This window comes from Lissotriton helveticus, chromosome 3_1, assembly GCF_964261635.1.
Source record: "Lissotriton helveticus chromosome 3_1, aLisHel1.1, whole genome shotgun sequence".
Classification (NCBI taxonomy): domain Eukaryota; kingdom Metazoa; phylum Chordata; class Amphibia; order Caudata; family Salamandridae; genus Lissotriton; species Lissotriton helveticus.
This window is the reverse complement of record NC_136061.1, coordinates 1,771,936,184-1,771,962,866: the sequence shown is the minus strand read 5'-3', so window position 1 is coordinate 1,771,962,866 and position 26,683 is coordinate 1,771,936,184. Positions and strand designations below refer to the sequence as shown.

Below are 26,683 nucleotides of genomic sequence, written 5' to 3'. Positions count from 1 at the left end.
GTACGTGCTAGGATCCTAAACCCTAGAATTGAGAAAAAGTACAGGCCTCCTCCTGGTGATCCAGCCTACATTAAAGGACAGCTACCGTTCGATTCCCTAGTTGTCTCAAATGCTAGAAAAAGAGCAAACTCACAGACATCAGGTGAAGCACCGCTCCCTGATAACGAATCGAAGGTGATAGATGCTTCAGGCTAAAGAATAGCTGCACGAGCTACTAATACATGGCGCATAGCTAACACGCAAGCCCTCCTTGCAAGATATGACAGGGCTCATTATGATCAAAAGAACGCAATAGAAATAGTTCCTTTACAACATCAAGGAACAGGGGTTTACTCGCTGTATTTTCTAATACCCAAAAAGGACGGGACACTAAGACCAATTCTCGACCTCAGGCCCCTCAATCACTATATACACTCAGATCATTTTCATATGATCACTTTACCACAAGTTCTCCCATTGCTGCAACAAGGCAACTTCCTTACAACACTAGATCTAAAAGAAGCCTACTTTCACATTCCTATACATCCTTCTCACAGGAAGTATCTAAGGTTTGTACTGGAAGGACAGCATTATCAATTCAAAGTCCTTCCATTCGGGGTAACAACTGCACCAAGAGTGTTCACAAAGTAGTAGCAGCACATCTCAGAAGACAACAGATACATGTCTTCCCTTATCTAGACGATTGGCTCATAAAAGCCAAGTCATTCAATCAGTGTTTCCAACACACACATCAGACAATTCAAACATTGCACGACTTAGGGTTCGCAATCAACTACACCAAGTCGCACCTACAGCCCTCTCATGTACATCAATATTTAGGGGCTACAATAAACACGTCTACAGCTCTAGCGTATCCCAGTCCAGCAAGGATACAGAGCATTCAAGCCCTACTCACAAAGTTCCAACATTAACACTCTCTCCCAGCCAGAGTGTTCATGAGACTAATCGGCATGATGGCATTCTGCATCTTCATTGTACCATTTGCAAGACTGCAAATGAGTCAGTTACAGGAGTGTCTAGCACAACAGTGGAATCCGGCTCAAGGACAACTAACAGACCTGTTGTTGGTAGACAGCCGCACACATCGCTCTCTGCAGTGGTGGAACACCAAAAACTTGACAAAAGGGCTGCCGTTCCTCGAACCTGTTCAGCAGACGCATCTCTCACAGGATGGGGAGCCCATCTCCTACATCATACAACTCTAGGGCAATGGACCAATCAACAAAAATCGTTCCATATCAATCACCTAGAGCTGCTAGCAATATTCTTAGCACTCATAACATTCCAAGTACAAAACAAAGCTGTCTTAATCCGGATGGACAACATGACAGCTATGTACTATATACAAAAACAGGGGGGAGCACACTCTCTACAGCTGTCCCAGCTTGCACAGAACATTAGGATTTGGGCCATTCCACAAAACATATCTCGTAGCAGAACATCTTCCAGGAGTTCACAATCAGATAGCAGATCTGTTAAGTCGACAGACGCAACAAATTCACGAATGGGAACTACAGCCGCAAGTTCTTCAAACATTCTTTCACAAGTGGGGTCATCCAGACAGAGATCTGTTCTCCACACACGAAAACGCAAAATGCCCAACTTTCGCCGGCAGGTTTCCACACCCGCTGTCCAAGGGCAATGCGATATGGATGAACTGGTCTGGCAGATTTGCGTACGCTTTTCCGCCACTACCACTAATACCACTAATAGTGCACAAGCTACGACAACAGTCGCTCAAGCTGATTTTAGTAGCTCCCACATGGGCATGCCAACAGTGGTATACAACTCTGCTAGAACTATCCCTAGTTCCACACTAAAAACTACATCTGACACCATCATCAGCCATCCAGACACAAGTCCACTGAATCTGGCGATCTGGCTCCTGAGGTCTTAGAGTTTGGTTATCTTAACCTACCACCAGACTGTATGAATATCATTAAAGAAGCCAGGAGACCTACTACTAGAGCTTGCAATGCTGCTAAATGGAAACGATTTGCCATTTACTGCAACAATAACCAAATTGATCCCCTAGATTCTTCCATCCAAAATATCATTTGTTACCTTCTACATTTACAGAGATGTAATTTGGCATATTCATCTGTACTCCTACATCTGGTAGCAATTGCAGCATATTTACAAAATGCATCTGTCTCTATTTAGAGTGCCTGCTATTAAAGCATTTATGGAAGGATTAAAAATAATAATTCCTCTCAGGTTACCACCCTCTCCAGTTTGGAACCTAAACATTGTTCTTACAAAGCTCATGGGACCACCTTTTGAACCTCTACACAAATGTGAACTGCAATTCCTCACATGGAAAACCGCTTTTCTAGTAGCTATTACCTCTCTTAGGAGAGTAAGTGAGATTCAAGCTTTCACTATACAAGAACCATTTTTACAATTACACCGTAATAAAGTGGTTCTCAGAACAAATCCCAAATTCCTTCCAAAAGTCATTGCTCTGTTTCATTTACACCAATCTGTAGAGTTACCAGTGTTTTTCCAAAACCCAGACTCTGTAGTAGAAAGAGCTCTACACACACTAAACGTTAAAAGAGCTCTCCTCTGTTCTATAGATAGGACCAAATCCTTTTGCAAAACAAAGCAATTGTTTGTAGCTTTCTCTCCACCACATAAAGGCAACACCATCTCTAAAGCTGGAATTGCAAGGTGGATTGTAAAATGTATACAAATATGCTATCAAAAAGCAAAACGTACATTAACAGTTCCTCCTAGGGCGCACTCCACATGCAAACTAGGAGCCTCCATGGCTTTCTTGGGGAACATTCCCCTAGAAGACATTTGCAAGGCAGCAACATGGTCTACAAAACACACCTTCACTAAACACTATTGTGTTGATGTGCAAGCTAAGCAGCAAGCTGTCCTCAAAACCCTTTTTCAAACTACTGCAACAGATACAGGTGACCACCGCTAAGGGGAGACACTGCTGTACAATCTATGCACAGTGTAAGATCTGCAGCTCATATGCCTCGAACGGAAAATGCTACTTACCAGTATGCATCTGTTCTTGGCATGTAGAGCTGCATATTCTTACACGCCCTCCCGGGGCCTGTATCTGTTCCAGTTCATTCTTAATTGGATATACACGCATGGACATCCTTTCTTCTTTCTACAAACTCCATCATTTCCCATCATGGCAAAAAACAATCTAAGGATGGAGCCGATGCCCATGCGCACTATCGTCCAAGGGAGGAGTCCACTATCTCGTGACTACAAAGACTTCTTCCAAGACGACAACAACATGCAATCATCCGAGCCCAACACCAGGTGGCGATCCAATGCACAGTGTAAGAATCTGTAGCTCTACATGCCAAGAACAGATGCATACTGGTAAGTAGGATTTTCCTTATCGTTCTTTGGCGAACTGCTTGCTTGTTTTTTTAGATGTGGATTTAGTGCTTATAAAAGATGTGAGTTAGGAAGTATTGGAGCCGAGTTCCTCCAAAATGATTTTAGTTTCTCACAGTGCCTACAAGTGTCTCTCACACCTGCCCAAAAAAGCGAGGAGATTTATATATTCCATTGCTGTCCTATCTTTGTCCTCTGACTGCCAACAGGGATTCTATGTCGGGAACGGAGGCGAGGATTATGCTATCCTTTCTTCACTTTATTGAATAGCAGCCATTTCAACCACTTTAACAACTACCGTTCCCATGAAACCTTGGGAATGCCATAATAAAAAACAATGCCCAATGGGAGAACAATCCCTAAGCTCCAGCCACTCTGGGCTTTCCAGTCCAGAACAATGTCCATCTTCTGTGTCCTCTCATCCTCTTCCTTCGCTGCACACAGCCGAGATAAGTGGTGTTTTTCCTTCCCGCTTACATTTCTGTGTTTACGCTGATAATTCATTGCTACTTCCAAGGTGCTGATTGTACGATACATTTATACTTTCTGTGCGCACATTGGTTAATTATTTCCGCTTTATGAGCAGTTTCTCGCTTCAGCCCGAGTACGCTTGATGCTCCTTTGCGGCAACTTGTTATGGTGCAGATCTGCGGTGCACTTCACCCGCACCCAGGTGGCCCTTTAATTCCAGCGGAATCGGAGCTGCGCGCCACAGTTTTGGGAGCCTTGACGCCTGGAGAGCTACGCCCCGAAGTGGGGTCGGTATTGCCTGATTGTGCCGTTTTAATGCTTCTCTGACTACCTGTTCACAGGGTCTGTACTCTGCACGGTTGTGTCCGAAGGAAGGGGGGGGTCTGTAATTGCTTAGTAGGTCATTGACTTGTGGGGACATGCGGGACCCCTTAAAATTATTGCAGCAGGGGTGTGGTGTACCCGGGCCATGACCCAACAGCAGTGAAGTTTGCCCACAAGGAATTTTGGGCTGACACCCAGCCTTCCATATCTACAGCGCTCATGATGCACTGTGCCAATTTTGCCCCCAATCACTTAGTAGGCCCACTTTGAGTGCAGTGCCCTGCCTCCCATAGCCTTAGGGTGTGTATGTGGGGGTTCTCTCCCAAGTGATGGAACCATTTGAGGATGGGAGAAGGACCCCCTGGCGGTACTTTCTTGGGATGATGACTTTTATGATGCAGTTGATGCATCAATCTACCTGGCAGTTTTAGAAGACATGGCTCCCATAGAGGAGTGCCTCTCACTCTAAATCGCACAAGCATGTTACAAAATCCGGAGCTCCATCAGGTCCCGCAGCACCCCATACGCCCGCTTGGAACTCCCAGCCCCCTGAGCCAGACCCTGTACCAGCAAATTGTAGTTTCAATGCTGGGGTGATCTTGATGTCTTTGACAGGCTAAAGCAGGTCTTCTTAGCCAGTAGTGCCCCTTCCCCATCTCCCTTCTTTGGATCCCGCTGGGTTGTTCAGACAACCCTACCCCTGTGTCCCCTGCCACTCCAGCGGCTGATAGTCATACGGACACTGATAATGAGGCTGGCCTCTCCTGCCCCTGGCTGCCCTCCTCTAATCCACCGGTAACCAAGAGATCTGCTCTGATATGTTGGATTCTGACAAGATCCTTCATTCAAGGTCTTCAAATTGGGCCCTGTCGGAGAAAGTGGCAATCTGTGGCGGGCAGCATGTGGAAGCTCCTGGAGAAGGAATCCCACAATTGCCTTAGTGCACAATGCCCCTCCCTAGAAGGGAAGGTGGCTCTTACATCGGATATAGATCCCAGAATGACCACATTCCTACAAAAGTTCATTAAAGATCCACAGAAGGGTAGAGAGAGGTCCTGGTGGGCATGCCAGGACAAACCCCTGGGTCCCCTCACTAAGATCTTGGACATGGCCACAGAGGCAGAGTCCTCAGATTCTCTAATCTCCCCAGAAACCTTTCCTGCTTGGTCACAATGTGCCAACATTTTTTTGGGAAATGCCAGCTGTGCGTTCTCTACAGAGAGGGATCTCTCCTTGTTGATTAAGTTCGACTCCAAGCTCCCGGACTTTGCTGACTGTGAGGCAGGGGCTATAGCTCAGGGAGGGCTTTGGAAAGCCCTTTATTAAAGAATTAGGGAAGTTTGTTAATACTTTCACCTCCCTGGACAAGCCTCAGTCCTTAATTAAAAAGTCTTTCCCACCCGGGTTTTAAATGGTGCCAGTCGAGGAAGGGGCTGCTCAACCTGCCCAATGCTCACTACCCTCCCAGAGGGCAAGGCCTGATTTACCAACTTTCATCCCACCAGTTGGAGACATGTCGGAGCCAGAGGAGCCAGAGGCATGAGCGCCTCCACCAATTCCGGTGAGTATTCTCCCTTCAAAAAGTAGGGGGCCTGACTTGTACTTCCATCACAAGGGACGTGTGGGTCCTGCAGATGGTGCAAGGATTTCAAATAGAATTTTACGGAGTTCCCAGGCAGATCGAGGTCCCGTGACCCATCCAGGTTTTGGTGGCCGAGACCGCTTTACTCTGGCGGGGAGGTGGGTTCCCTCCTTACCAAAGGGGCTATTTAAATTTCGACTCCACACACCAGGGTTTTAATCGGCAATATCTTCCTGGTCGACCAGACCAATGGGGGTCAGTGGCCGGTCATCAACGTGCACAAATTCAATGAGGGGTTTGTTTATCGCTACTTCAAGATGGAGTGGATTCACCTCCTACGAGATGTTCTAAGACCTCTGGATACGATGGTGCACCTGGATCTCAAGGAGTCCTATCTCTTGATTCCTATTTTCCCTCCTCACTGGACGTTTCTACAGTTTGTGTCTCGACTGGACCTAAGAGTTTACCACTCTGCCTTTCGGCCTCTCCTCTACCCCATGGTGTTTCACAAAGGTTCTCAAGCCGGTCCTGTAACACCTGAGCGCACAAGGGATCCGCCTCATTGTCTGCCTCGACGACATCCTGATAGTGACCCAATGCCCGCACAGGTTGTCACTCCAGCTTCAGATGGAGTACAGAGCCTGGGCTTCGCCATCAACGAATCCAAGTCCCTGTTGGTCCCTGTTTGTCCCTTCTCAGGAGGTAATCTTTAAAGGTTTCTTGATAGAATATGTCGAAGCTACCTTGTGTTCAGTCTTGGAAGGTGGCGAAGATTCATCCCGAATTGCGGTATACTCTAGCCAGGCAACAAGTCTCACTAAGGCACGTTCCGTGTCTGGTGGGTCTTCTCTCTTCTTCCATCCAGGTCATCTTGCCAGGGCTTCTCCAATATCGTGCCTTGCAGTGGTTAAAGGCCGCAAATCTACGCAAGGGTCTTTCGTACTCTCGAATGGTGAGGCTTTTCGAGGAGACACGAGAGGAGATTGACTGGTGGGTAGCTAATATGGATGCTTGGAATACACGAGTAATCTTCGGGTCCGCCCCCAGACATCGTCATAGAGTCCGATGCCAGCAGATCCGGCTGTAGTGCCAGATGTGGCGAGTTTTCCACGGGAGGGTTGTGGTCGCCTCTCGAACAGAGGTTGCCTATCAATTGCCTGATATTGCTCGCGGAGGCCTTTGCAATCCAATGCTAGACCAAGGATAACATCCGGTCCTGTGTGCTTCTCAAGGTGGACAACGTATCGGCAGTTCGATACATCAACCATCTGGGCAGCACTCTGTTGAAGGCTCTGTCTGACCTGGTCACCCGTTTCTGGCAGTATTGTCTGAATCATCAGATTTCAGTCACGGCGGAGTACCGGCCAGGTCAGACCAACCAGGTGGTGAACTTCTAATCCTGCAACTTCCGGGACTCAAGACTCTGCAGTCTCCATGCTGTAGTGTTTTCAAACCTCCAGGAGAGGTGGGGTCTGTTTTCAGTGGATTTTTTTGTTTTGTGTCCTGGCTAGATCAAAAAAATTCCCAGATTCTCCAGTTGGAGGCCAGACCCTCTGGCGGTAGCCACAAATGCCTTTCTCCAGGATTGGAAGCTGGAGAAGGGTTACGCCTTTCCCCCCGTTCGCCATGATCATGAGAGCCTCAGCTCAGGCGCCCGAAGGCGGAGGTGGTGATGATCACTCAGTGATGGAAGTCGCAAGTTTTTTTTCCAGTGGAACTTCCTTGAGATTTTCCAATCCAACTCTCCCTATTTCCAGCTCTTCTGCTCAATCCCGACCAGCGACCTCATCCATTGATCCTAGGGGATCGCTGTCACTCCAGGCATGGCGGATTACAGGGGACGATGGTCGGTCCCAAATCTTTCATTCGCAGCTGAGGGATTCTTATCCAAGGCCTGGGCCAACAGCACGATCAAACAATACAAGTCCACCTGGCTTTGATGTACCCAATGTTGTTTGCGATCGTCTTGATCCCCTGGCTGCAGATATAGCCCACATCCTTAATTTCCTGGCTACCTTGGTAGAGGATGGTTTGGCGTATAGGTCAATCAATACCTTCCGGTCTGTTATTTCAGCGAGGAATGACCCGGTGGATGGTTCACCACTAGTGGAGCCCCCTTTTGTGTGTCGCCTCTTGAGGGGAATTAGACTGTCACTCCCTCCAGAACCAATGCATTCAGCACTATGTGATGTCAACCAGCTGCTTAACCTATTTTGTGGCAACCGAACCATTTTTTTGTCCAGAAAGGAACTCTCAGCGAAACTGGCCATGCTGCTTTGCCTGATCTCCTTTGAACCTTGGATATCATGGGGCGCACCTTTTCACCCTCTGGACTAACATTTACAATACACAGAAGGACGAAATTTATCAAAGGTCTTTTCATATCTGGCCTTTCCTGATTCTCCCAAGTTGTGCATTGTGGGTTGCCTTAAGGTGTATGAGATGTCCGTCTAATTCAGTCCTCTGGGCTCGTGTCAGCACCTCATCGCTTTGATGAAACCTCATAAGGTGGTGTCTTCCCCCACAATTGCCCGTTTGGTAAGGTGGGTGATGCAAGAAGCAGACATTTATCAGCAAATGTTTGGACCTCAACCGGCGTGTTGAGCAATGGCTTCAAAGGTATTTGCTTTAGGTGCTCATTTGAAGGATATCCTCAATGCAGCGGATTGGTCTTCGGACTCTACCTTTAAAAGATTTTATTTTAAACTGGTACGGGATATGGCTGACTTGGTGATAAGTAAGCTTTGAACTAGCATAATTCTCACCTCCTGTCCTAACTTAGAATGAAAAATGTCCTAGCTGTCGAAATGCAAAGTTTCAATTCTATTAAGGACTTGGAGGCGAGGATTATCCCACCTGGGATTCCGAATAGGATTAACCCTCCCCGTGACTAGTAAGTACTAAGCCTTTGTATTTCCGTGAAGTCAGTTGGCTCTGGTGTTCCATATCTATTCTAAATTTGCATTTTTGTCTAGATGTCTGGGATCATTGCTTTGTTTACAGGCTTAAACCTTAACCATGGGTTGTGGCTAAAATATGTCCTTTGGTTGTAGGATTGGATGCGAGTAAGCAGGAAGCGTGAAGAAGGTGCAACGACTGGACTTGCGTGGCAAAAGAGGCAGAGAGGACACCGATGACTAACTATATTCTGGCCTGGGATGCCCTGAATGGCTGGAGCTTGGGGACTATTCTCCCATTGGACATTGTTGTTTTTTTCTTATGGCATTCCCAAGGCTTCATGGGAATGATAGTTGTTAAGTGTTGTGAAATGGCTGCTCTTCAGTAAAGTTAAGAAAGGACAGTATAATCCTCGCCTCTGAGTCCTTAATAGAATTGAAACATTCCATTGCGATAGCTAAGACATTTTTCATTCCACATGTGGGCTGAAAGATTTCATGATTTTGTGCGAACGATAATTTAAACAATGTGCAGGGCTGTAAACTCTATCCTTTCACTCTGAATGTGTACATAATGTTTCTGGAATCTGCTGTAAACTGAAGGTGGGAGGGGGATGGCAATGGTGATGTGTAGAGACTTCTTAATACTCTTGCCTTTTTTTTTCTTGCTAAGGGTCACTCAGGATGCGTTAACTGTTTGCAGTGGAACCAAAAAGGAGAGTAAGTTGCTCTTAAGCACCCTCTTTTTAGTTCTCTCTTTTCTCCCTGGCATGTGCATGTTACATCTCTTTTGTGCTTCCCTAAACAGTACTCTGTTCTTCTCTGCATTTAGTCTCAGCTGTGAGTTGCTTGCCTATTCCCATATTGGCACATGATGTTCTTAGCTCTTGCACAATGTATTTGTCTACTTTCAGCTTACTGGCCTCTGGTTCTGATGATCAGCACATTATCGTCTGGGATCCTTTACTCCACAAGAAGCTGCTTTCCATGCACACTGGCCATACAGCCAACATCTTCTCAGTCCAGGTGAGCGACATTGATGGGCTCCTTGCCCTTATATTTACTACCCAGGTGGGCAGCAGCAATGAGCTTTAGGGCAATCGTATGCCCCTCAAGGTCACTTCATCAACCTTACTTAAAGTATCCTAATGCCTGATCCATATGAGACTTATGGCCCTTACAACAAATGTATTGAAATTTTTTGATGAGCTATACTGTCGCGCCTTGGAGGGCTTTGCAGTGAGGCCATTTGTTAGCTGCTCACACGGGCTGACATAATGTACTATCCCTTAAGGCAGAGTATGCAGGTCTTGTAGTGTGGTGTTCCTCTAAAAATGGCAGAACTGGCTAGAAACCGGAGATTGCTGCAGATGTTCCATGTCTCTTTATCTTCACCACGCGAGTTTTGATTTCCTGTAGCATCACCATACCACATTGCTGGGGATTATAGGGGAGCTCCCGCCGACTTCTGTGTTACAGCTAAGATCTCTGCGCAGGAGGACTCTCTTGTTTAAATTTGTTTAGATCCACAGGCATCTCCTCAGTTGGGTTGAGGATGATCGCATTCTGCGGACGGCTACAGAGTGCAGCCACAAATTTCTCATAACTTAAACTACTTAAACTGCTCTTTGTGGTTTGAAAAGCAGTTACATATATCATTTTTCACGTGACTGTGGTGCCATGCTCTTCAAAGAGCTTATTATCATGTTGAATTCATGCAAATGTGTACTTTATGACTCCCACATAGTGCGTTGGATCCTAATAAAAGCAGGTTACAGTCTGCATTTCCCATCATATCTATGCTTCATCTTGGGTATCCAGTCTCATCATCCCCTCCTGTGTTTGTTTTCCTTTCAAACAACTAACAAACTTTTTATCATTTAAATATACTGGTTAATCTTAGTGATTGCCAAGACATTGCTCTAAGTTTCTGCTCTCTATGCTTCTCGTATTTATGTGATATCTTGATAATGCCACCTTTTACCTTCTCTTACATGTGAATCTCTTTTATGTAAAGCCAAAGGAGGTCTCTCTAAAGAGTTGTGAGGTGTTTATATTTTTGTGAATTTGCTAAGGTGTGCTGCATGTAGAAAGGTTTTTAGAAGTGCCTGGAGGCTTTGTCGGTGTTGACTAAGAGACCATGTCTGCCATTGAGAGGGTGATAAAACCAAGGGCTTTCATAAGGAGGGATATGACATGTGTTTGAAAATGTAGGATATGGTACTATATTGTTTTTCTGTTCTTTTATGAGCCAAGTGCTCAGAAGTTCCCTACTTTTGAAAAACGGTTGTTTATGGCTGTTGGATGAAAAGGATTTTTAACTTTAATTTACATGTAAACCGATTTAGTTATAAAGTGATCATGTACTAGACCTTTGTCTGGAGAATAGTGGAACCTGGGGCAGGTGAGACAGTGGGGGCCTCATTGAGATGTCGGGCGGACACTGTCGCTGATATGGGTCTGACCGACCTATGCTCGGCGGTCCCAACCGCATAATTGCGATGCGACTGCACATGGTGCGGTTGTATACTCTTGTTTCTGTAAACCGGCCGTAGTACAAGCTCCCATAGTGAAATGGGAGGTTCAGTTCATCCCTGCACTGCCCCCTCTGCCCCCAACTGGAGGCTGCAAAGAGAAGTGGGCCCTGCTTGGGGCCTCCAAACTCTTTCCGACAGGCTTTCCATGTCGGAGAGCCCAGCATGGTAAGCCTGCCTGAAACAGAGTATCGTAATCCGGACAGCTTAAAACGGCATCCATATGGATTATGAGCAGTCTCCAACTGTCCGATGGGCTCCTTGAGCCCATCTGAATCCAGCCGAATGACTGGCCGGTTTAACTTCCGACTTAGTCTGTTTCACTTCCGACCGCCTAATTACAATTAAGTCGGAAGTAAAACAGACTATCTCGGTCGGAAAGCCTCCGACCTGAGGAGATTGTAATTAGGCCTTTAGTGTTAGAACTTTATATAGAATATCCACTGTGAATATTATAGATTCCTATTCTTATTGTTCTGCACAACCATTACTATTCTCTATACCTCTCAAACTAATTAGGCACCAGGGTTATTTTTATAGTCTTTCTGCCTGCCATGGGGGGCTGATTGCGACAATTACTTCCAATCTGACACAAAATGCTCTAAAGTGTTTTGTGGGGAGATCAGCGTTCGGGTTAGCTGCCACATTTCGGACTGTGCTCGGCCGTCAACCATAGACATTTTTGAAAAATAGACAACCAGTGGATTCAAGGGTGGTGTGCCTTGCATGAATCCAATGAGATTTTCTTCCCCACAAAGACCTGCAAACCTCAAACTTTGCCTGAAATTTTGCATTTTCCTTACATTTCTGTGATACGAATTTTGCGGGTTCTTGTCAATTCTAACTCTCGGGATTGCCCCAGTTGTGCTGATAAAAACACTATGCGACTTCTGTAGTTGGGCCTACTGCTCGCAACAGGAACAGATCAAACCAAGGTCAATAGGAGTCCCCATGCAAGGTCTCCCATTGACCTTGGTTTGATCCTAACCTGTCGTGGGCACTAGGCCCAGCCAAACAAGTGGAGCAGTTTGTTTATTGGCACACATGGGGTAATGTTGGGTGGTAGGAATTTTGTGGATTCCTGCATATTCCAAAAGTTTCCATCACAGAAATGTAAGGAAAATGCTTCTTTTCTGGCACAGTTTGAGGTTTGAAGGGCATTGTGAGTAAGAAAACTTCATGGGATCCACACAAGGCACGACACCTTGGACTCCCCTGGTTGCCTACTTTTAAAAAATGTACATGTTTGCTAGGTTTCCTAGCTGCTGGCTGAGCTAGGGCCCAAAATCCACAGCTACCCACTTTGCAAAAAAAGGGTCAGTTTTAAGTGGAAAAATGTGATGTATCCATGTTGCGTTTTGTGCCGTTCCTTGTCACAGGCACTAGGCCTACCCGCATAAGTGAGGTGCCATTTTGATCAGAAGACATGTGAGAGCATAGATTAGTAGGATATTTGTTATTGCCAACTGGATTTTGCTGTATTTGTGCCTTCTAAAGGTAAGCCGGTGTGTAAGAAAGAAGACCTTTTTTAAAAACAAATCTTTCTAAATCATATACTTTTAATGGTACCTACAAATTCAGTGATATGCAAATAGCCCCTGCTCCTAAACTCCATATCATGTGACCATTTCAGAAAAGCATGTTTCCTTAATACCCATTTTTCACTCTACATATGTTGCCACATTAATTGGTCTATACACTGCACACAATGAAAATCCATTGTACGATGCAGCTCAGTTGTTGGCTCTGGGTACCTTGGGTTCTTCGAAAACTTACGAACCCTATATATATTCGCAACCAGAAGGGCCTAACGGACGTAATGGTATACTGCTTTTGTAAATCGGCCATTGTGACAAAAAGTTACACATTAAACGTTGTCGAAAATGGCCATCGTGTTCTACTCATTTTCAGTATATCTTTATTTCAACAGCTAGTATTTTTGGGACAATCTTGACGGATGTACACATATGACTTCTTGCTGAATTCAGAATTTTGTCTACTGTTCAGAAATCCACAGCTTTTTGGCTCACCTGTGGGTTTCACACTGGTTTCCACCACAAACTAGTAGTAGGTCGAGAGCACAACAAAAAGGAAAACAAATGGGCCACCTCTGCATGTTCCTGAAAGCTGGTGACTTTAGCACAGCAAACAATTATTTTATGCCATTTTTAGGGAAGAAATAAACTTTTATCCAGAGCACTTTTTTCCTATTCTCCCCAAAAACTCAGAAATCAGCTATTATTTTGCCTATTTTATCCGTCCCCTTCAGGGGAATCTAAAAACCCTGCGTACTTTTAGAATCCCCATGATGTTAAAAAAGGACACAAATTTAACTTGGATAGCTTATGTGGGAAAAAAGTATGGTGCCCGAAGCACTAACTAACTCCCCCAAATAGCCAAATAATGGCTCTGCGCCGGGGGCAAAGGCCCAGCATCTAAGAGGTTAATGCTGAAGTAAAAGCAAACACAAATCACTTATAAATGTAATGTGTATTCGGATATTCGCCACCAACATGCAAAATTAACAATGCGTATATAAAGTATTATCTCACCTTAGTACAAATACTTGTTGGCACCCTTTAAATCAATGTATTCTTTCATGGTGGTCCGTACCTTGTGCAATTTAAAACACAACTGACGGACGCAGAGTGGTGTTTCAGGTTTTTTGAATTGGTCTAATTTACTTTTAACAAAGAATGAAGAAGTAATTGATATGTATTTCATAAGCAGCTAAGTTAAAAGTTTGAAAGGAAATAGCTGAAAAACGTGGCACTGAGAAATGAGAACAAGACGCAGGCTTAAAGAAGGCCGAATAAGAGTGGCAAACTTGATGATTTTTGTTTGTTTGTTTGAAAAACGAATTTGACTTGTGAGCCTGAGCCCAAAAAGACTTCTTGCACTCAGCAGAGAAGTATCAACAACATCTTGGAGTGTCACCACCTAGCGTAGAAAATGGTGTACATATGATGTGTGTGAACCTAAAGCAGACAGATTGAGTTCTCCAGCACGTAGTCTGAAGTGTCAACCCAGTCCCTGGAACTATTGGAGACCTGAGTGGTTCTTTGAGTATCTGTTTTGCAGAGGAGGCATTACTGTATTCAGTGTTCTTGCTTTTCAATGTGTCTCATGCTGTTTCATTGGAGTTGCGGCGAGAGGATCAGTTCACAGTGCTGAAAAGATCTGGTCCGGCTGAAATGTGCTGCAGCACCTGATAGCCACTTGCTATTTATACCTAACGTCATTGCATTGGTCTTTTTTTCTCTTCCTTACTGTTGGGTGCCTGTTGTTGCTCCTCCTTCTGGAATTCACTATGGCATTCCTGGACTGACATTTCATGCAGTATAAATTGTGTCCTGAATTGCAGATTCGTCTTCTGCAGATGCGTGGCTGAATACAGATTCAGATGTGCAGTATTTTTGCTTTACTTTGAGAAGAATACTTTGAAAGTGCCTATATCCTTGGATGGCAACTTTGGGTATGCATTCTGGAGATGTTCCATCTATCAAAGTGGAAAACCGATATGAAGTAAACTTTGTGTTTGTCAGCGTGTTTAATTTGCCATCATTCCATTTCATAATAATGTATAGGAAAAATAAACTGCTTCCGCTTAACTCTTCCATCACTTGAAACAAACAGCAATTGCCTACAGCCCAAATTGATGTGTGACTGGTGCAAAGGCCTAATTTGTCTTAGAAACTCCCATCTTTTTTCTGCATTGCTTTGCACAATATGCAATAGTGGTGCACACAAGTGTAGACAATTCTGTTCCACTGGGTGTCTCTGATAGAGCGCGCAGGTCACCCGACCAACAATTTTACCATATGCACATTTGGGCCCATTAATTTCAATTTACCATATTCATTAATCGGGTAACCTACACTCTACTACCAGTAACCCAGATCATTCCTATTTATTTCCAATGTACCCGACTTACCAATCCACTGTTACGGGTACCTATGATCACAATGGATCAGGGAGCTAGCTGTAAAAGATAAGCAGTCACCAAAATGCAATACCATTTATAACATTTGCACTCATGTAATAACCAGAGACACGGGACGTTTTGGAAACCTTTATCTAATCTTCATCAATAGTAGAAAGCATAAAGTTCGCAGTGAGTAAGCTATCAATAACCAAGATCATGAAAAGTGTATATCCATGTAAGAATAGAATAAGGCCAACCATTTAGAAGTCTAAAGGGAAGGTAAGAACAGGGAATATACTTGGAATATAAACCTATAGAAATCAGACTTGAAAAATTGTATTTTCTAAAGGACGGGGAAAATAAGGAACATACTAGAATGTCACGAGTTTATTGTTCAGGATGGAATGGGTAAGGAAAAGGAAAATGAATCTAAAATGACAACTGATTTTATCATGTAGCTATACGAAGCGTAAGAAATTTGGAAACGCGCTAATAATTCAGAATGATCTCTTTAGTTCGGTAAAGGGTGGGTAAAGAGAAGGAAGATCTATTTATTCAGAGACAGTATTTTATTCAACTATAAGGTAGGGGAAAAAGTGGAACAGGCTATAATGGTACTTTCACGACTTCAATAATTTGTCACAAAGGAAGGGTAAAGAAAAGGAACATATGCAATTACGATTTAGCAAGATTTCCGGAAAGGATAAAGAAAAAAAGATGCAGGTGTGTTTCCCCCAGAGATATATATTTACCTAGAACGGTGTGGAGACCAACCCTGGCCACGGGTCAGTTAAGGACAGGAAGAAACCCCAAGGAATACCGTCGCCACTAGGGCCAGCAGGTGCAGAATGGAAACCCAGGACAGGAAACCCAGATTAGGATCAGGACAGACCCACCAAAGTTGAGACCAGCACCCGCAGTTCAGTTGCAACGCCTGCGCTACACCCTCTCTGCAGCTATCAGTCAAAACCCGGATTGGGTTCTCTAATTCCCCAGCAAAGTGCTTCGCCAGCACTTAAGGTTTCCAAAACCCCGATTGGGTCTGTGGAAATTACGGACAGAGTGCTCCGCAGCACCTCTGTTTCTCGATCAGCTATTGAGTGCGTTGGGTCAGTTACAGGTCAGCTAGTCGGACAAGTCGGACAAATTCTCTAGCTAAACCTAGGCTAGTTATACTGTTTTCGGGTCAGTGTACCACCCCCCAAATGTTGCAAGTGTAAGAATCCCCAATTTCGATTGGTCAAAAGAAAGGACAGGTCATCACACCAACTAGGATTTGACTTTCTCAAGCCCATAATTTACATTTTCTGGGACCGCCCATCGAATTTGGGGTTCCCATGACCTGTTCTTTACACATAACAATGGTGAATTTATCAATTTATACATTCTGATACATTGAGCACATTTCGGCTTCTTCTACTAGGTGAAGGTGCCTCTTCCCAGGCGCATCTTGGCTTGGACCTCTGTGTTGGCTCGTGTTCAATGTCACAGAGTTCATCCTCTGGCAGAAGACTGTCATGCGCAGAAAGGTTGGTCAACATGGAGTATTCCCGTCCCTCATGCCCAAGGATGTACTATACTTGAAAAGTAAATAGAAACAGTTTTAAAACACAGAAAAAATGAATGCACTGTATACCAGGAATCCCTATATTATTCCCATTACTTTATAATAACTATAGCATTAAGATTAATGCAGAACAAACAGCATAGCAAAAGCTGCAGTGCAAGCTTCGGTCATGTGAGAACACAAAGCAGCCATCTTAGTGCTACTGCGCAAGTACAAAAGGTTTCCCCCAGCACTGCGAGTACGTCACATCACATGGGTATGACCGAAGCACGCGCAGAAGAAATTCCCGCGTAACAGCAGCCATTTTAGTCGCAAGCGTATTAGGATTAGTAAACACATAGGCAAGCGTCACTGGGTCACCCCAAATCTCAGAATAAAGGGTAAATTAATAAGACTAACAGGTTGATCAGTTTAATTAGGGTTATTCGAGGTTCAGGAGTACGAGCAAGGCGCTTTACGTGCGAATCCTTGCTCCATCATCTCTGACCCAAGAAAGTTGTTGAAGTTTTACCTACTACTGTTTCTCGATTAGAAAGTTTCTACTACTCCTTCTCACTTGGAATGCTTCTGTTAGAAGTCAGAGTTGTATTATCTTTGTCCCCTTGCACGAGATTTATTCCAGACTGCTTAGGCCAAGGATAAAGATGCACTCTCACCCAGAGGTCTGATGATCACACTCTTTCTTCTAGAGCTCCAGAAGAGGCACCCTACATATTTGTGAAATGGTAAGGGGTCATTTGGATATGGCTTACTCCACTTCCCCTGCTCAGATTGGTTTTCTTCGGCTTCCTTGTATGTAAGTAGGTGGCAGTATTAGGCAATGAAGAGACGTAAATACAATTTGTTTACATCCCCTCCTTTACCAGCCTCAGTGTAGCTGTTGATTAGAACATATGATTGTCACTGCACCCTCTTTAACCAGCTCAGTCGTGTTCAGCATATATGAATTCCTGTGATTCTCTCAGACTAGCTCCATTTCTTTAAGGTCCTACAGCAAAGGGCTATGGGTGTTGCTATGCAGGCCATTTTGTTTCCGTTTCCTCAAAGGTCCGTCTAAAACGTGCAGCCAAGCTTCCATCCAGAGCCCAATTCAGGTCCATTGAGGGGATTTTGCGAAATCACACTTTCGAGAGTCGTTATTATAGGTACTGTAAAAATAGAAATCATTACTTATCGATTTAATTCTCCTGCGTCTTAAAAACCCTACTGTACAGCCTCCGAATGTATTAGAATTCGAGGGTCCAAAACTGCATCCAGCACCACCTTGTTTTCAGGTTGAGGAAGATGAGGAAGTGTGTTGTTTTATGGCCTCCAACGCTATCTTGGAATTTGGAATGAGAATGTGGAGATCAGCCTCATATGGCTTAATCTCCAAAGAAATGAGATATAATGCACATGGTACTACTCAATACAGGCGTGGCTACTACACATTTTGATAGTATTTGTTAGTTACCGCGCAGGTAAATAAAACGATTCCACAGTAATCAATGTATATGTCCATGCATATAAAATAAATCTCTAAATACGGCGAATCTCAAAGCACAGAAAATCGCTAGTATAGTAAGATCATTCATAGATTTATTTTGTACACTCCTAATTCACATAAGTAGGTCACAATTGATTCTCTTTGTAACAGTAGCCTCCCCAGACCTAGTAATACAAAAAACAAGATTTTTTTCATGACAAAGGTAAGAAATAATATACAAACTGTTAATTAACTATATGTACTAGGAGTTCCTGACCATGTTCGTTAATTTTGTAGATTCGATTTACAACGTTCAGTAATAGAAAATAGTATGCAGCTATACCCCCTGGACCTTTTCGTATAGATCTGTAAAAAATGTTTATCACAGGGGGCTGAGGAAGTATGAGCTGTTAATTGTGGTTAGTTGTGGTGCTGCTGCAGTGTTAATACATTTTATGAATCTAGACATGACGTATGCAAGTTCTCTTTTTAAGCAGAATTTGATTTCTTGGTGACCCATACAATTATTGAATTGTTTAAACGGGTGTAACAGCCATTTCCTGTGCTCTGTGTTGCGAGCTGGGCAGGTACATTGTATGTGAGCAAAAGTTTATAATTTGTAGTCGGGAGTCAGCAGTTTTTAGGGCTCGGCCTACGTCGCCACGAAGTGGGGCAGAGCTCCGAGCTCCTATTGTTAAAGTAAAAAAAAAAAAAGTTTCTTTAGGGCTCGGGAAAGAAACATTCCTTAGTGCGCGAGCTTTTTTTTATTATCTGAATGGTGATTGGTTGTCGCGGTGCTGTTTTTGTAGTAGTCTTGATGCCATAGGGCATATGTAATGTTAGGCGGCCATGTTGGCATATTCTGTGCGGTTACGCGCAGGGCAGACTATTAATCTTAATTAGGAGCTGTCAGAGTGCCCGTGTAATGCAATCCAGATGGTCTGAGCGGTGAGCGCGTTCAATGTAAAATGACGAGAGGAGAGGCAGCAGGCGAGGCTCACAGAAGATGACTCGTACATGCTCGTCCACACTGTAGTTCTTGTGTTTCCTGAATACTCTCATTTCCAAAGGGCGCCATTTCCTTCTTTTCCTCGCACGCTGTGCTGCACTATTTTTGTCTGTGGTTTAAAAAACGGGGTTTAAAGGCGTTTTATTATAAAACATTTGGATTCTGGTTCTGTAAGCTTTGTTTTCCGAATTTTAATAAGTGCTGACATGCAGACTACTGGTTGAATAAATGATGAGGGTTAAAAGTGACCTTCGTGACACGTGCTGTCGAGCCTGACTCGCAGAGTTAACATGCAGTCATCATTATTGTAAAGTTTGTGGAAAAAACGTGAATACGCAATAATCAGGGAAAACAGAGCCTTCCCGCGGTTACAATGGGAATTCACAAATGTCTTGTGTGTCTCACGTAATGCCAATGGCTATTTCATTAGGAAAAATTAGACTCATTGATACATGCACCACCACCAGCAGTACTACCAGTACTACAGCCACCAGTACTACCACTACCACCACCACCAGTACTAACAGTACCACGACCACCAGTACTACCACTAACACCACCACCAGTACTACCAGTACCACCACCACCAGTACTACCACTACCAGTACTACCACTACCAGTACTACCATTACCATTACCACTACCACCAGTACTACCACCACCAGTACTACCAGTACCACCACCACCACCAGTACCACCACCACCACCAGTACTACCACTACCAGTACCACCAACACCACCAGTACTACCAGTACTACAGCCACCAGTACTACAACTACCACCACCACCAGTACTAACAGTACCACGACCACCAGTACTACCACTACCAGTACTACTGTAGTGTAGTTCCTATCATCCCAATAGGCTCTGCGCATTGGAATAATACCTTCAATAGTATAGGCCTAGACCAGACGTTAACTAGGTCTACTACTGTCGATATTAGACTTAAAGTTTTGGGTTTGCCAGCTTAGCTCAGAGTTCACTAGAAACTTTCTCGACTAGGCAAGGAGGAGTTGAACCTCCCTGGATAGACAAGAAGGGATTTAGTTTCTGACAACCATAGAACATGACCACTTTTCTCTCCCCTAATCAAGAGTGTATCTCGAGAGTCGTGTGAACAAAAGGCAATTTATTTTACTCAGTCAGTACGTGCATTCTTAGTCTCATCAGATTGTAGAGAAAAGGAAGAGACGGGTGTGTTCAATAAAAGATGTTATTTATTGATCAGTCTCTTTTCTCATACAAGAGAAATGGATCGATATTATTGCAATACTTATAGTTAAGTAAAGTGCATACATTAAAAGCAGAAGTATAAAATAATACTGTAAAAACATTGATATGGTTTCTAAGCCATATGAAGGTTTAAAGTGAATAAAATAGATATATACACATATACATTTGACTAAACGTACTCAACTGGTGTTTCTAAATATGCCTACCCCGTGTACCTGACCTAAGCCTAATACGTGGGCGGGAATAGAAAGTTACAGTTTAAGTTAAGTTTGTTTTTGCCAAGTGACTGACTAAAGAATTCTCTGGGGGGGGGGGGTATTCAGTTCTGTACCTGGAAGTTTAGGATGAATGAGGGATGGTATCTCTCTCTCTGGTCTCGATATTCCAGGCTGCCTGCGAGGGCTACCCGGAAGCGCCGGTGCTGGATCTCTCGGCAGGAGAAAGCAGCGCGTCTCGTTCTCAGCGCGTCAGGAAGGCGGGGCTGCGCCAGCGGGGTCTGCTCTGCTCTGGGCTTCGGCAAGTATGGCTGCTCCGTCTCGTCACCACCGCGTGTCTTTGCCTAGGGCAATATCGGTAATATTTATACCTTTAAGGTGCCGAGATTGACGTAAGGATGGACATAGATACGTCAATAAGGATGTCATACGACTTGGTCGTTAGCACATTCTTTTGCTGAAGTTCTCGGTGAAATGAAAACAATGGCCGCAGGGTTTTTCCCAGGTTGTCATAGGTTTGATTTGTTTAGAGAACTCCGTATGCCTTATCAGGGGCTGGAGGAATATCGCTTGTCTAATTAGATCGCAAGCGTTATGACCTAATCAGATAACACGTTCCTGTGCCGTAGTGTGGCTTCGTCAGATAACGGTATCTGCATCATGGGGGTTTGCTGCCTCATGGGCTGACTGCTAGTTAACTTGTTGGTTTGTTAACCAGAATAGGGTCAGGAATAGGGGGATCGATTCAGAACCTATAGGAATACATCACACTACCACTACCAGTACCACTACCAGTAACACCACTACCAGTACCACCACCATCACCAGTACTTCCAGTACTACCACCATCAGTACTACCAGTTCTACCACCACCAGTACTACCACTACTACAGCCACCAGTACTACCACTACTACAGCCACCAGTACTACCACTACCACCACCACCAGTACTACCACCACCAGTACCACCACCACCACCAGTAATACCAGTACTACCACCATCAATACTACTAGTACTACCACCACCAGTACTACCACTACTACAGCCACCAGTACTACCACTACTACAGCCACCAGTACTACCACCACCACCAGTACTACCAGTACCACCACCACCAGTACTACCACTACCGGTACTACCACTACCAGTACTAGCAGTACCACAACCACCACCACCACTACTACCAGTACTACCATCATCAGTACTACCACTACTACAGCCACCAGTACTACCACTACTACAGCCACCAGTACTACCACTACCACCATCACCACTACCACCACCACCAGTACTACCACTACCAGTACCACCAGTACCACTACCACCACCACCAGTACCACCACCACCACCAGTACTACCAACACCAGTACTACCAGTACCACCACCACCACCAGTACTGCCAGTACCACCACCACCACCACCAGTACTACCAGTACTGTGAGTAGTGAGTAGTGAGTGCAGAGTAGTGAGTGCAGTGCAGAGTAGTGAGTGCAGTGCAGAGTAGTGAGTGCAGTGCAGAGTAGTGAGTGCAGTGCAGAGTAGTGAGTGCAGTGCAGAGTAGTGAGTGCAGTGCAGAGTAGTGAGTGCAGTGCAGAGTAGTGAGTGCAGTGCAGAGTAGTGAGTGCAGTGCAGAGTAGTGAGTGCAGAGTAGTGAGTGCAGAGTAGTGAGTGCAGAGTAGTGAGTGCAGAGTAGTGAGTGCAGAGTAGTGAGTGCAGAGTAGTGAGTGCAGTGCAGAGTAGTGAGTGCAGTGCAGAGCAGAGTAGTGAGTAGTGAGTAGTGAGTAGTGAGTGCAGAGTAGAGTAGTGAGTAGAGTAGTGAGTGCAGAGTAGAGTAGTGAGTAGAGTAGTGAGTGCAGAGTAGAGTAGTGAGTAGAGTAGTGAGTAGTGAGTGCAGAGTAGAGTAGTGAGTAGAGTAGTGAGTAGTGAGTGCAGAGTACAGAGTGATTGTGCAGAGTAGTGAGTAGTGAGTGCAGAGTGAGTGTGCAGAGTAGTGAGTAGTGAGTGCAGAGTGAGTGTGCAGAGTAGTGAGTAGTGAGTGCAGAGTAGTGAGTGCAGAGTAGTGAGTGCAGAGTAGTGAGTAGTAGTGAGTAGTGAGTGCAGAGTAGTGAGTGCAGAGTAGTGAGTAGTAGTGAGTAGTGAGTGCAGAGTAGTGAGTGCAGAGTAGTGAGTAGTAGTGAGTAGTGAGTGCAGAGTAGTGAGTAGTGAGTGCAGAGTAGTGAGTAGTGAGTGCAGAGTAGTGAGTAGTGAGTGCAGAGTAGTGAGTGCAGAGTAGTGAGTAGTGAGTGCAGAGTAGTGAGTGCAGAGTAGTGAGTAGTGAGTAGAGTAGTGAGTAGAGTAGTGAGTAGAGTAGTGAGTAGTGAGTAGAGTAGTGAGTAGAGTAGTGAGTAGAGTAGTGAGTAGTGAGTGCAGAGTAGTGAGTGCAGAGTAGTGAGTGCAGAGTAGTGAGTGCAGAGTAGTGAGTGCAGAGTAGTGAGTGCAGAGTAGTGAGTGCAGAGTAGTGAGTGCAGAGTAGTGAGTGCAGAGTAGTGAGTGCAGAGTAGTGAGTGCAGAGTAGTGAGTGCAGAGTAGTGAGTGCAGAGTAGTGAGGAGTGAGTGCAGATTAGTGAGGAGTGAGTGCAGATTAGTGAGGAGTGAGTGCAGATTAGTGAGTGCAGAGTAGTGAGTGCAGAGTAGTGAGGAGTGAGTGCAGAGTAGTGAGGAGTGAGTGCAGATTAGTGAGGAGTGAGTGCAGATTAGTGAGTAGTGAGTGCAGAGTGAGTGTGCAGAGTAGTGAGTAGTGAGTGCAGAGTGAGTGTGCAAAGTAGTGAGTAGTGAGTGCAGAGTAGTGAGTGCAGAGTAGTGAGTGCAGAGTAGTGAGTGCAGAGTAGTGAGTGCAGAGTAGTGAGTGCAGAGTAGTGAGTAGTGATTAGAGTAGTGAGTAGTGAGTAGAGTAGTGCAGAGTAGTGAGTAGAGTAGTGAGTAGTGATTAGAGTAGTGAGTAGTGAGTAGAGTAGTGAGTAGTGAGTAGAGTAGTGAGTAGTGAGTAGAGTAGTGAGTAGTGAGTAGAGTAGTGAGTAGTGAGTAGAGTAGTGAGTAGTGAGTAGAGTAGTGAGTAGTGAGTAGAGTAGTGAGTGCAGATTAGTGAGTAGTGAGTAGAGTAGTGAGTAGAGTAGTGAGTGCAGATTAGTGAGTGCAGAGTAGTGAGTAGTGAGTGCAGAGTAGTGAGTAGTGAGTGCAGAGTAGTGAGTGCAGATTAGTGAGTAGTGAGTGCAGATTAGTGAGTAGTGAGTGCAGATTAGTGAGTAGTGAGTGCAGAGTGAGTGTGCAGAGTAGTGAGTGCAGAGTAGTGAGTAGTGAGTGCAGAGTAGTGAGTAGAGGTGAGTAGTGAGTAGTGAGTAGTGAGTGAGTAGTGAGTGAGTAGTGAGTGAGTAGTGAGTAGTGAGTCGAGTAGTGAGTCGAGTAGTGAGTAGTGAGTAGAGTAGCGAGTAGTGAGTAGAGTAGCGAGTAGTGAGTGCAGAGTAGTGAGTAGTGAGTGCGGATTAGTGAGTAGTGAGTGCAGAGTAGTGAGTGCAGAGTAGTGAGTGCAGAGTAGTGAGTGCAGAGTAGTGAGTGCAGAGTAGTGAGTGCAGAGTAGTGAGTGCAGAGTAGTGAGTGCAGAGTAGTGAGTGCAGAGTAGTGAGTGCAGATTAGTGAGTAGTGAGTGCAGATTAGTGAGTAGTGAGTGCAGAGTAGTGAGTGCAGATTAGTGAGTAGTGAGTGCAGAGTGAGTGTGCAGAGTAGTGAGTAGTGAGTGCAGAGTGAGTGTGCAGAGTAGTGAGTAGTGAGTGCAGAGTGAGTGTGCAGAGTAGTGAGTAGTGAGTGCAAAGTGAGTGTGCAGAGTAGTGAGTAGTGAGTGCAGAGTAGTGAGTAGTGAGTGCAGAGTAGTGAGTAGTGAGTGCAGAGTAGTGAGTAGTGAGTGCAGAGTAGTGAGTAGTGAGTGCAGAGTAGTGAGTAGTGAGTGCAGAGTAGTGAGTGCAGAGTAGTGAGTGCAGATTAGTGAGTAGTGAGTGCAGAGTAGTGAGTAGTGAGTGCAGAGTAGTGAGTGCAGAGTAGTGAGTGCAGAGTAGTGAGTGCAGAGTAGTGAGTGCAGAGTAGTGAGTGCAGAGTAGTGAGTGCAGAGTAGTGAGTGCAGAGTAGTGAGTGCAGAGTAGTGAGTGCAGAGTAGTGAGTGCAGAGTAGTGAGTGCAGAGTAGTGAGTGCAGAGTAGTGAGTGCAGAGTAGTGAGTGCAGATTAGTGAGTAGTGAGTGCAGATTAGTGAGTAGTGAGTGCAGAGTAGTGAGTGCAGATTAGTGAGTAGTGAGTGCAGAGTAGTGAGTAGTGAGTGCAGAGTAGTGAGTGCAGATTAGTGAGTAGTGAGTGCAGAGTAGTGAGTAGTGAGTGCAGAGTAGTGAGTAGTGAGTGCAGAGTAGTGAGTAGTGAGTGCAGAGTAGTGAGTAGTGAGTGCAGATTAGTGAGTAGTGAGTGCAGATTAGTGAGTAGTGAGTGCAGAGTAGTGAGTAGTGAGTAGAGTAGTGAGTGCAGAGTAGTGAGTAGTGAGTGCAGAGTAGTGAGTAGTGAGTGCAGAGTAGTGAGTAGTGAGTAGTGAGTAGAGTAGTGAGTAGAGAGTAGTGAGTAGTGAGTAGTGAGTAGTGAGTAGTGAGTAGAGTAGTGAGTAGAGTAGTGAGTAGAGTAGTGAGTGCAGATTAGTGAGTAGTGAGTGCAGAGTAGTGAGTAGTGAGTGTAGAGTAGTGAGTAGTGAGTAGTGAGTAGAGTAGTGAGTAGTGAGTAGAGTAGTGAGTAGTGAGTAGAGTAGTGAGTAGTGAGTAGTGAGTAGTGAGAAGAGTAGTGAGTAGTGAGTAGTGAGTAGAGTAGTGAGTGCAGAGTAGTGAGTAGTGAGTGCAGAGTAGTGAGTAGTGAGTGCAGAGTAGTGAGTAGTGAGTAGTGAGTAGAGTAGTGAGTAGAGAGTAGTGAGTAGTGAGTAGTGAGTGCAGAGTAGTGAGTAGTGAGTAGTGAGTAGTGAGTAGTGAGTAGTGAGTAGTGAGTAGTGAGTAGTGAGTAGTGAGTAGAGTAGTGAGTAGAGTAGTGAGTAGAGTAGTGAGTGCAGATTAGTGAGTAGTGAGTGCAGAGTAGTGAGTAGTGAGTGTAGAGTAGTGAGTAGTGAGTAGTGAGTAGAGTAGTGAGTAGTGAGTAGAGTAGTGAGTAGTGAGTAGAGTAGTGAGTAGTGAGTAGTGAGTAGTGAGTAGTGAGTAGAGTAGTGAGTAGTGAGTAGTGAGTAGTGAGAAGAGTAGTGAGTAGTGAGTAGTGAGTAGTGAGTAGTGAGAAGAGTAGTGAGTAGTGAGTGCAGATTAGTGAGTAGTGAGTGCAGATTAGTGAGTAGTGAGTGCAGAGTAGTGAGTAGTGAGTGCAGAGTAGTGAGTAGTGAGTGCAGAGTAGTGAGTGCAGATTAGTGAGTAGTGAGTGCAGAGTAGTGAGTAGTGAGTGCAGAGTAGTGAGTAGTGAGTGCAGAGTAGTGAGTAGTGAGTGCAGAGTAGTGAGTAGTGAGTGCAGAGTAGTGAGTAGTGAGTGCAGATTAGTGAGTAGTGAGTGCAGATTAGTGAGTAGTGAGTGCAGAGTAGTGAGTAGTGAGTGCAGAGTAGTGAGTGCAGAGTAGTGAGTAGTGAGTGCAGAGTAGTGAGTAGTGAGTAGTGAGTAGTGAGTAGTGAGTAGAGTAGTGAGTAGAGTAGTGAGTGCAGATTAGTGAGTAGTGACTGTAGAGTAGTGAGTAGTGAGTAGTGAGTAGTGAGTAGTGAGTAGTGAGTGAGTAGTGAGTAGAGAGTAGAGTAGAGAGTAGAGTAGAGAGTAGAGTAGTGAGTAGAGTAGTGAGTAGAGTAGTGAGTAGTGAGTAGTGAGTAGTGAGTAGTGAGTAGTGAGTAGTGAGAAGAGTAGTGAGTAGTGAGTAGTGAGAAGAGTAGTGAGTAGTGAGTAGTGAGTAGTGAGAAGAGTAGTGAGTAGTGAGTAGTGAGTAGTGAGTAGTGAGTAGTGAGAAGAGTAGTGAGTAGTGAGTAGTGAGAAGAGTAGTGAGTAGTGAGTGCAGAGTAGTGAGTGCAGAGT

At 44.8% G+C, this 26,683-nt stretch overlaps 1 protein-coding gene across 7 annotated transcripts in view; it reads left to right on the top strand.

Annotated features, from left to right (window-relative positions):
- WDTC1 (WD and tetratricopeptide repeats 1) overlaps positions 1 to 26,683 on the top strand; it is a 380,833-nt gene that overhangs the window by 100,591 nt on the left and 253,559 nt on the right. For 4 of the 7 annotated variants that reach the window (XM_078682616.1, XM_078682614.1, XM_078682613.1 and 1 more), the window contains exons 4-5: positions 9,320 to 9,366; positions 9,561 to 9,672. In XM_078682616.1, the coding sequence (XP_078538742.1) occupies positions 9,320 to 9,366; positions 9,561 to 9,672 (159 nt within the window). Of the gene's footprint in view, positions 1 to 8,802; positions 9,367 to 9,560; positions 9,673 to 26,683 lie in introns of all 7 variants that reach the window. The other 3 variants (XM_078682619.1, XM_078682618.1, XM_078682617.1) reach the window with 1 other exon arrangement.